Source organism: Fukomys damarensis, unplaced genomic scaffold (genome assembly GCF_012274545.1).
Source record: "Fukomys damarensis isolate Sample0158 unplaced genomic scaffold, DMR_v1.0_HiC HiC_scaffold_30, whole genome shotgun sequence".
Classification (NCBI taxonomy): domain Eukaryota; kingdom Metazoa; phylum Chordata; class Mammalia; order Rodentia; family Bathyergidae; genus Fukomys; species Fukomys damarensis.
In genome coordinates, this window is record NW_022900942.1 from 66,040,432 (window position 1) to 66,051,902 (window position 11,471).

The 11,471-nt window shown below is 48.4% G+C and overlaps 1 protein-coding gene across 8 annotated transcripts in view; it reads left to right on the forward strand.

Moving 5' to 3' along the window:
* Ptprm (protein tyrosine phosphatase receptor type M) overlaps nt 1-11,471 on the forward strand; it is a 608,602-nt gene that overhangs the window by 347,920 nt on the left and 249,211 nt on the right. For all 8 annotated transcript variants that reach the window (XM_033757448.1, XM_033757447.1, XM_033757449.1 and 5 more), the window contains exon 11: nt 107-209. In XM_033757448.1, coding sequence (XP_033613339.1) covers nt 107-209 — 103 coding nt within the window. The remainder of the gene's footprint in view (nt 1-106; nt 210-11,471) is intronic.

The following is an 11,471-nucleotide window of genomic DNA, read 5'->3' on the forward strand; positions in this document are numbered from 1 at the left end:
TCATGGGCAGCGGGCGGCTGTGTGCTCAGTGCCGGGGGAGGAGAATGTTCGAGTCCTGAGATGCTGGCTCGGAAATAACGTGTCTCTGTGTCCGCCTCCTCCCCAGCCCCGTCCATGCCAGCCTATGAACTCGAGACCCCTCTGAACCAGACCGACAACACGGTGACTGTCCTGCTGAAGCCCGCACAGAGCAGGGGCGCCCCGGTCAGGTAGGTAGGGAGGGTGGGCTGGCCTGGGTGTGGTCCGGGTTCCCCTGCAGACCAAGGTCAGCCTGAAGCCGATCCCTGCTGGGAGGAGGGGCAGAGAAGGAAGGGCCCACTGCCAGGCACTCCAGCGTTGCTGGGCGCGGCCTCCCCCAGAGCGGGTGAGTGTCCTTTAAGAGGTACAGCCAAACCTGTGCTCTTTGCAGGAGGTGTTGTGTTCCCAAAAGGAAATGGATGCTGTTTCGTTCCACAGAGTGTTTTTGTCCTGAGCTCTGTTCTTTAATTGGGTGTTTTTTAAATTTGTTTCTAACACTTGAGGTTTTATATCATTTAACTTGTAGTAAATTGGCCAATTTCTCAACTGATTATTTAATGCGTTATTGTTTCTTAAAAATAAACAACTGATTGGAGAGGACAGTGTGAAATTACTGTTGGAGCAGACTGAAGTTTATCATGAACATGTAGGCCCAGTTCTTGTTCCACTATGAGTTATATGCCTGAAAAATTACATAGCTCAGCGTTTGCATTGCATGGATAAAATGCATTTATTCTCCTGGGAAGGAGATGATTGCTGGGAGAACTCTTGAGTGTGGCCCTGCCAGAGCTCCTTAATGTTTAAAATGGAATTTCTGCTAGTTTCAGAGAGACTGGGATGTTTTGCCTTTGTCTTATCAGAATGGATTCCCTTTAGAGTTCTCTGTCTGAATAACTTACTCAAGAAAAGTGTCGCCCTCACAGTTGGGGCACGTAGGGTCTGTTTCTGGGCTCCTTTCTTTGAGTCTGATTTCATGAGCCCCCTGAAACCTGGCTCACATTTTCAGTTTGTGGGGGCCGCTTCTCTCTGCTGGCCAGACGTGTGCCAGGGTCGGCTCGGAGCCAGAAGGCAGCCGTTACTGATCGGCAGTGAAGTCAGGTGAGGGCAGAATCCCGGAGATTTTTATTTGAAATCCCTCAGAGTTGTGTGAAGCAATTACTCTTATGTTGCTCGTGCAGTATAGCTCATGGGAGGGTCTTGCTTGCCTGTGTTGGTGCCACGTGACAGCACCACTACCTGGGTAATGGCCTGTTCCAACCTGAAGACAGCATCCCTACTGGACAGGGGCCGCCGCTGGCCCTCTGGGTGCTGTTTTTGAGGAGCCTATGGTTGTGGTAACCTGACCGACCCCTGGCACCCTCTCCTCACACGCTGGCCACCACGTGGCCTTCGGAACCTCATTGCTGCTTCTCTGAACACTGAAAACCGCACAGGGGCCGTCCAAGCAGGCAGGGTTAGTGTCACCCGGGCTTGGCCCCCGGAAAAAAGAGTTCCAGCCCCAGCCCCTTCCTAGAAACATTGCCTGTTCTGTTCCTCAGATCGGTATGCAGACGTTTAAAGCATTTTTCCACTCTTGTCGCATCCCACCTTCAAACCCTTATGCTCAGGTTTGTGGCCACATCTTTGTCGAGATCTGTCTGAGTCTATGTTTGGAAGGCATTTCTCCTGGGGTCTGTTAGCGTCTTCCCAGCCTCTCAAAGGGCCAGGTGCATTGCAAAGTGGTATTCAGTTTTCCTACCAAATGACTTGGGAGGAAATTATTTTGTTCTTGTTTACTTCTGCACATTTGAAGTTGTCTTGGGAATTTGGGGGACCTTACTAGTTCATTGTAGAGGTCCCTATCTCTTTTTTTTTTTTTTTCTGGTACTGGAAATTGAACTCAGGGCCTTATGCTTGCCAGGCAGGTGCTGTGCTGCTGAGCTACATCCCTGGCCCTGGCCCTTTCGGTTTTCTATTTTACAAAGCGGATTCAAACAGTCCTCAGAGTCCAAAATACATGGCTTTTATCACTGATTTTACAGCGTTTCATGAGGCCCAGCTCTGTGAAACCTGCGAGGGTGTGGGTTTCTGAATGCGTGCCCCATCCACAGCCAATGTAACGCTCCATTCCAAGTTCAGCTGTGCTCTGCCTGGATTACATGTCGCTGGTATTGGCTGAAGTTGCCAGGGTCACTTTGCATTCTGTGTCATTGTACCTTCTTCCTCGGCATCAGCATCTTGAGAGGAACAAACTTGCTCTCTGTCTTTGTCCTCCACACGCGTGATGCTAAAATCAGGATCACTTCTTACGGGACAGTGTTCAGAAAGCATCCTGGGGAAACCTTACAGTCTCCGCCTTTGCCTGTCTCAAGTGGTAAATTATCTTTGCACAAATTGGAGAGAGGAAATTATCTCAGCTTCACCTGTCAAGGTGGGGTTTTTTTACAGAAAAGTGAATGTTCTCTTCAAGAGATTCATTTTACAGTACGACATAATGGTACTGATTATCTATTGAAAAGTTGGAAGACCAATATATCTAAAAAGACTAGTTTGGGGAAAAAATGTCCACAATCTCCACAAACTGAATGGGGTATATTAAAATCCTCAATCTAATTTACTGTGTAGAGGAATAAGAACTCTGATTAGGGAAGCATGTGGACCTAAAATGTAAAGCCATAATGTAGATGAAAGCAACTGAACACATCTGGAAATTTGCAAAATGCACATGTAATCAAACTGCAATACAAGAAAGCTTTTCCCAAATGATAAGATAAATAGAGAAGAAATGGGAAAGGGAAGAGAACAGCTGTTTGCTTTCCTGGGTTTTTACAGTATTATGCATTCAAAAGTACCGCCGTTGTGCCACTTCCCAGACTCATCCTCTTGGTTGATTTGATTGTTCTTTGATCCATATATATCGGTGCGGAAATTCAGCCACACTTCATTTACGCCACTCGCTAGCAGGGTGCTTGCATATCGATTCCACTCCAGACACTCAGCTTGGTTAAGGCAAATTCTTGAAATTGCACTCACTGCTCGATGTAAATGATTGTTGTCTTTTTATTGATCAGCACATCGGCTGTGTCACATAAAATTATTTAAATCCTGAGAGGGCCAGGAAGCACACAGATTCCAGCCTTCCAGCCACCAAAGTAGCACCTAGCGATCTTAATGTCTGCGTGGATGCGATGTTTTCTTCTTTAAGACAGGGAAAAGATTAATTTTTTTACTCATTTAGAATCACAGTCCAACAGAGAACATTGAGACATAAAGCAACAGAGGAAACCTTCGTGATCTGGCAGAGAGCACCTCTGAATGAAGGATGGATTTCACATAAGCTGTTTTGCTTTTCCTTCTGCATTTTACTCTCACGTGTGTGCATGATATGTGTGCACCTGTGTGCGCACAGTCTGCCGTGTGCGATATGCATCATTAGTGATGTTTCCTACCCTCTGACGTTCCCCAGCCTGTGATTCATCCACATTTTCCTGCTTTGCCGGCACTGCTTTCAGTTTTGTTCTCTCGGCCTTGTTGCTTTACTGTGTCCAGAAGTGTTTGGGCACTGCCTGCCTCCTCAGTTAGAACTCCATGCTTGAATGTGCTGATGAAATTCTTCGGTATTCATTTTGGTGAAATTTTTTTTAATGGCCATTTTGTGTGGGTACCGCCTCTAACTGATGCGTTTTGGAGAAACCATGAATTGGGGAGGATGGGTATTGCAGTCATCTGCCTACCAGAGTGGGAGGAGACAGCAGTCACACCAGTGCCCCGTACCTGAAAGCCCCTGACTAATGCAGGTGTTACTTCCGTGTGTGGTGGACTGTTTGTTTTTCAAATAATGAAGCCCTGATTATTGTGTGGACACTAGTAACGTAGTTCTGGTTACCCTTATGAAGGAATGTTTCTTCACTAGTTATATTTTAAAAACAACTCTGGAATAGTTTCTGTTGCTGGGAGTCAGGACCCAAATCATACACTACAGATTTCCCTGTCTATGAGTGGGAAGAGATGATCGCATAAGGAATGAGAGAATTCTTTTAGCTTCCTTTTTAAAAAATGCATCCTTAGTAAGACTTCAAGTCAGACGGGAAATATTTTTTGTTAGTAAAAGGAAAAGCCTGAGTGTTTTATTCATCCAAAAAAACTTCTAACTAAAAATAAAACCTCCTTGTAGAACAACTCCGGTTTCATATATAAATCAGGAATCAACTTATTTTATATGATGTGTGTAAATTTTGGTTACATTTATTTTGCCATGAAAGCATTATAGTTGTAAACTTGGCGAATATCTGCCATTGTCATTTACTCTTCTCTACTAGATATATTCCTCAAGCTGCTTTGCCTTGCCTGGCTAACTCAGAAAACATGGAGCAATGTTACGATCTCATTGTTCACTTTCATTATTTCCTCCCTTACTCAAACTGCTCATCAGCTCTTTTGTAACTAATTAGAAAATTAAAATTGCGTTCAGCTTGCTATTTTTCTCATCTACCTTGTCCTTTGAAACCTCCGTATGCTCTTCTTAGAACAAAATAACAGACACATTTGCCTTCCCTCCAGGAAAAATAGGCAGTAAAGCAATTGTATTTATTTTCAGAAAATGTGCTGTACTTTCTAGACATGTTTGATGTGGTCCCGAGGCGACGTGGGCAATGAGATTGCTTCCCAGAGCTGTCTGTCTGTGTGTGCCCAGCTGGGAGTCACCTGGCGTCCCTGTCCTGGGCACACAGGAGGGAGGCACCGAGGCCCAGGCAGCCCACAGGAAAGTGATTGTTAGTGGAGGACTGGAGACATAGGCAGTCATGCCTGGGGCTGACGAAGGCCCTGCTGTTAGAGAAACGGTAGTGGGCAAGCCAGTGGACAGAGTGTAGAATTTGGAGGTTAGAAAGATGAGCCAGGTGTTTTGACAAGCAAGGTTTCTAAAGCAGCAGCAACCCCTTTGCTTGTCTCCCTGAAAGTCCAAGGAAAGAGACTTGAGTCCATCAACACCTCCTCCTTGGACGTCCTGCTCTCTTACACCTGCTGGGACCCCTGGGCATCCAGACATCCAGTCTTGGGAAGGTTGCAGGAGCTCACACATCCACACCGCCTCCTGCACAGACCGCAGTCCACCAGCCCTCACCCTGCAGTGCCCTCCTCCAGCCACGCCAGCAGGTCCTGTGCTGCTCCTGCTCCTAAGATAGCCTCTGGTCCCCTAGCTTTCCCGGTATTTGCCTCAGTTTATTCAAATATGATAATCATGAAAATCTAATTTCACATAAAAACTAAAGATTTGACAGTTGCCTTAGCAAAATCACAAATAGAATTCCTGTAAATTCTGATTCCCATATTTTAAAAGTTGTGTGCACATAGCTCCCTATTTATTTCATGTAGTTGCAGCTTTAGGGGGATTGATTTTGTGCATAAGTAGTGTACAGACCCCAGCTATGTCCAACAGCTCCTAAGAAGGGTTAGGTGTCTCCCTGTTGGTCTCTTGAATCGATACCTAATTACCGTATCAACTCAGCTGGAGAAACTTAGCCATAAAACAAAGGACACCGATCTTGTTAATAAGCACTCTTTAAATATTGCTATGCAACCCAGCGCGATTCCCACCGTGACACTGGGAGGGTGGGCAGCTGGACAGGTATCGCGAGTGGCCCGCAGAAGTCCAGTGCTCTGATCGGCTTCAACCATTGCACTGCTCCTCTCTCCCCGTAGAACAGGAAGATGTAGGACCCTGCTGCCGTCTGTGACTGCTCAGTCCTCGCAAGTATGTTACCGTTTTCTCTCCAAGTTCCAGCTTTCGCTCTTACTCGGGACCATTTTGTTTAAGAGTTGGTACAGGCTCAGAGGAGCTGGTTCAGTAGTGATCAGAAAATACTTCTTACTATGTTCACGTAGAAGTGTATCGTCCCTTTATTGCATCTCTTTGCTGGACTGATGCTGGTGGTTTGAGAAAAAAGAATTCTGCAGTGTGAAACGTCAGCCTGCAAGGTTTACCCTAAGATCTCAAAAGTCTGTAGCATACATGTGAAGCAGCTTCATTTTAAGTGAGCCTGTTACAAGCCAACATGTGAGTTCCAGAGCTAAACAAAGATTTGCTCTAAATTAGTTAGAAACTACAGGATCTATTGATAAGTAACGACCAAAATCATTGCAGGTCATGTCAGGCATCACACAGAACCCATTGGACAGGCGGAATCCCACTGTCCTCCCTCCTCAGGTTCTGAGGAGGGAATTTCTATTATTCAGGTAACGACTGGGCTTTATACAGTGCTCACATTGGGAACCTAACTTTTCACATGAGTCCGATGGCACAGTCTTTGGAGTTAGGGAAACCTAACTTCCAGTCTAAATTGCTGAGTGGTTATATGACCGTTCCAGTTTCTTTTGTTTCATTTTTTGAGGCAGGGTTTCAGTATGTAGTTCAGACTGGCCTTGTACTCCCAGTGATCCTCCTGCCTCAGCCTCCTGAGAGCTGAGATGATAGCTGTATGCCACTGAGCCTGGCCACTATAGATTCCTTAGCTTCCTGAGCCAGGTGTTCTCATTTTTCCAGAACCATGCTAACACCTTTTTGCCTCTGGAAGTTATGCTATGATTACGTTCATTCGTATGTCACTCACCAGGATGCAGAGGGAGCTCATGAGCTGGTGTCAGGGTGCCAGAGCCCAGCGCGCGGTCCGGTCTGCCGCAGAGCCAAGCGGCTGAGACAGTAGCCTGAGCGCAGAGTGGTCCTCGCAGGACAGGGCCAGCAAGGACTTGAGTGAGGAGAAAGCTGCATCTCGGAGATGGACATGTCGGGGTGTGTGTGGCACAGGGGGTGGTGTGTGAGGGGCAAGGAGGGCAGAGATGAGCACTGGAGCCCCATGAGGACAGGTGGGGCTGACGGGAGGAAGGAGGTGTCACGGGCAGAGAGAGCTGGATGGGGAAGCGGAGAGGAGCGATCACCCGCCAGGGAGCCCGTCCAGGACCAGGGAGACAGGAGAGCAGGGAACGCCCCGGAGGGAGGGCACAGGGCAGGCTGAGCACACATCCTCCAGTGGCCACATCGCTGACCTCAGCTCACAGGAGGCTGCCCCACACCGAGCACGGCTTTCACTGGAGCCAGGAGAAAGGGGTCAGAAGCTCTCAGTCTTATGCAGGCGCAAAGAACCATTGACTTGGCCAAGACATTTGTGAAATAACATTGTTCAGAGTATTACAAAGGAATGCGGAGAGACGTGCCAAGCCGGCACGACGACCGGGAGCCTGATGGGCTGCAGACATCATAATAAGAATAAAGTTGTCTGCGTGGTTCGCTTAGCCAAGCACAAAGCACCTAGTAAGTGCTGTGTACAGGGAGTCGCACTTGCTGTGGGGTATTAGAAGGAGTCCGGGAGAAGGAATAACATAACAGTAGCTCATTTGTATGATACCTTTCGGTTTTCAATTTTTTGTATCTGTTACAACATTTCATATCCAAAGGAACCCTGAAAGTCTCATCTGTTTCATTTACAGGCCTTCATTCTAGGGGAAAAATCTGAAATGAGAATAAATTATGAACGATGCATTTGAGATACGAAAAATTTTTAAAGCATATAAAACTGCATATAGAGAATGATTTCAATGGTGAATTTAAAGTAAAATAGAAAAAATGAAGCCAACATAGTACTTTTTCTGGGGGGAAAAAGGAATGCGATGACCCTAGAAACTGGGACCAAGAACTCGGCGAGGACACTAATTTATTGGAAATACGCAACTGCAGCAGTCTTTTCATATCCCAGTGTCCATGAGCATAAAATGTGCAGCATTCTTAATCCCTCGTGTTGGCTTCTGTGCCCCTTCCCCCCTCGCCTGTGCCTTTGCCACAGCAATGCGGAGAGGACCGCGTCGCGCAGGGGCTGCACCTGCGGGGCCTCAACGCACGCACGCACGTACGTACGCACGCACGCACGCACGCGTTCTCTGCGTCCCAGGGGCCGCCCACGAAGTGCCCCTTTCGGCCTCAGAAGCAGGGCGGGCCTTCCCCACACTCCTCCTCAGGGCTCTTCCTGACCCCACGGAATCCAGGCTTGTCCATGAAAGATAAATGTCAGAGGCTAGAGCTCCAGGTTATGGCAAAGCCCCCGAGTGTCATCTGCAGCAGGAACGTGCATTCCGAGTGCGGCGCCACGCTGAGTGAGGGCGGGACGCCTTGTGCGTACACGCCTACCAGTGTCATGAGTGGAAGCCATGTCAGGTGCGGAGAGGGAGACACACGGCCAATCTCATCTTCTGGCAGGTGAGACGGTTGCCTGCTGCTTGCTCTCCCCGTGTGTCTGGGTGGTCTTCCTGTCCGTAGCTGTGAACAGTTGAACCGCCTAACCTAGAAACAGCTTCCTTTTAGAACCCAGTGATCCGACAAGTTGCAAGTGCCTTGCATTGACTGGTGTGTTGTCTTGGTGATGAATTCCGGGCTGTTCACACCCCTTGCTGTTAGGAACCTCTGGATCGTTGGAGTCACGGCTGTTGGCTCTGAGAGGCTAAGGGATACATTTTCAGGAGGTCTCAGGAAGATTGGGAGCCTTTGGGAGAGAGATTGGAGATTCTGACGAAGACTGAGTGTCTCGTGCTCACCTTTTGAAAGTGGTAAAATCGAGTGTCCATGTGAGCACCAACTGTGGGTTCTGAGAGGCCAGAAGCTGATGGGGCCCTGCCTGGACAGGTAGTAACAGTTCCCCCTGCGTGGCCTTGGCTTGCAGAGCTGCTCTCCACTTGTCACAGCGCTTCCTGATCCTGTTTCATTTGACGGGAGGGGACGCGGCTGTGTGATGAAGGCTTCTCTCCATCTTCCTCTTCTGCAGAGCATTTCATCAGCCAGCTCTTACTTGGATGCAGCGTGGTTGGTTATGAGAACACTGATGTCCACCGCAGTGCTAATACGCTTTTGTTTTCACCCAAAACTAGTTTGCTAACCATATTATTGTCTTGTGCTGGTGATGCTTACCTGCCCTGGATTTTCAGCCCCTCAGTTAAGTCAGTGTTAATTCTGTAACCTGGTAGGTAGAGGTGAAAGGCTGGGGAGTGGCTTTAGCTTTTCCTCATTTACTGCTGACCCTAGCCACGTTCACACGTTCAGCTCTTGCCTCCTCTGCTTCTACCCAGGAAGTGTTACCTCACCCGGAAGCACTAAGGGTTTTGTGCTCCCTCAGACACACCAAGAGGCTCCCGGTTACAGGAGCTAGTTACAACCCTGCCTTTTGTAACACTGACCAGCCTTGGGGAAGTTTCAGGGTTGGCAGTGGGCTACTGTTCATTCTTCCTCGTTTGTGCTGCAGGTACCTATAGGGCACTTGCTGTCTCCAGCTCCTCCAACCGCCCCTGTGGTCAGCACTGTCCAGAAATGCCAGGGTGCTGGACCTGCCTCTGTGAGAAGCAGGGAATCTCAGCAAGGCACCCAGAGTATCGTCCTCAGACTGTCACAAGGGAGGGAGGAGTCTCCAGCCCGGGGCCTGCAGGGTGTGCAGGCCCATTAAGCAGAAGAGAAGCACTCTGTAGAAAAGTCAGAGTCAGTAAGAGCGTTAGAGGGACGTAAACGGTGGTCATCCTGGTTGACAAGATTGAAAACGCGCATGAGGTTTTGGCTGACAATCAGGAACATTAATAATTAGATTTATGAACTCACTGTGGAAAGTGACTATTTTCCTAGGCTAAATGTTATGGAAAATGTATGTAAATGTAATAGAAAATTTAGGAGGATCACAAAATGGCTTTCATAATTTCTTTTTGAATATCACTCAGCACCTCCAGCCTAATTAAGTGTGCAGTGAATGTTCCCCTGAATGGAACTGCTTCCTTTTCTTGCCAGCAGGAGTAATTATCCCCTGAAAACTTTCGCAGATAGGAAGCCAAAGCCCGAGGCTCCTGTTAAGTAGGCCTGTGTGTCAAGAACTAGTAATGGTGCAAATCCGTGTTTTCATCCCTACATGAGTTAGATCCCGTGGTCCTCCGTTGGAGTCCAGGAACACGAACAAATGCCCCCCCTTCCTCCAAACCCACCTGCTGTCTTCTTAGTGAGGAGTTCTGAGAAACTCCTGCTCCCAAGCCATCGACCCGTCAGAGGTCACTGCCCCCGAAAGCTTCTGTGTAGTTGGAGTGTCGGGAACTGTTCGCTTCTGACACCTTCTGTCGAGGTTCTCATAACTGGCGCTGCAGAAAGCCGAGCTGTGCATGAGGAGGGAGGCTGTGGACGTTCAGGTCTGGGACCCGGGTGGGTGCTTCCAGGCCACCTGTGTGTTTCGCACTTAGCCCTCGCTTCACAGAATCATCTCTTTGCTTTTCTTTAATAAAAGTGACTGAACCGTAGACAGAGCGTGACTGGGGCAACAGCAGGACTGGGTTTGTGTGCAGGATCAGTCACTGGGTAGAGAAACATGGCAGCCACCGGCTTTCCAGCCAAGTTCTCTCCCAGTGGCCAGAGTTTCACCTCAGATGAGTGACATCCAGTCACTGAGCTGACACTGTCCTGCAACCGGCACACGTGCGAAGATCACCAGACGTGGACCTTGAGGCTGTGCTGCGTACTGGTTTTGTGACCATCAGTCACCCCCAAAGCTGGATCTTCTGCTGCTGCTTTTGCCGCACTGGCTCCAGTCACATCCTGCCCTTCTCACAGCATTTCAGGGGCATTAAAGGGGACAAAAATGTTTTGCAAACCCAAGTGCCGAAAGAAGAGTGACACATCATGATTTGCCTAGAAAACTCATTAACTAGACTGCTGGTCAGTGTTTATTTCCTTTATTCCCCGATTAGAGTAAAGCTTAGACTTTCTAATCAGGGCTGCCTTTTACCTTCTACCATCACCAATGTTGTGCTCTGATCCCTAGAAATCCTCAAGGCAATAGGCATCTTGTGCAGCCCCATCCCCCAGCAACGAGCAGTGCTGTCCGCTGGGACAGTTACAGGGACCGCGCTTGTCAGGGAAGGAAGAAACCACAATTCTGCCCACATCTTGGGACTTTTTCTGGGTCCAACATAATATTCCTGAACCTCACCCATGTCCTCCCAAGCAGCCTGGAAAAGAGGAATAACAGAGTGAAACAGAAGCAGCCCCTCTCGGTGGGGTGAGGCAGTGAGGCAGGCCGGCGACCCACGAGACAGCTGAAAGAGTGGAGATTCTCCTGCTCCCACCCAGGCCTGAGCGCGGAGCCTCAGTGCAGGCCCCGCCGCTGGGACCCCAGGACCCCCTGCAGGAGCTGCTGTCCTCTCCTCCTCTCCGTCCCCTCCCCTGGGTCCAGTCACAGCGTCCCTGCCGAGTCTTTGGAGCAAGACGTTGCCATCTCCTTTGCAGACAAAAGGCTCTCATGTAAACGAATGTCTTTTTGCACTGTCTTCTCAGTATTAAGAAAATAGATCTTTGTTTCTAGGTTATGATTGCAGAATCTTTGGAGTTTATCCCTATTGCTTAATTCTCAGAAACAGTGTTGTATTTTTCCTCCTATTTCTTCCTTTTTTTTTTTTTTTTTTTTTTT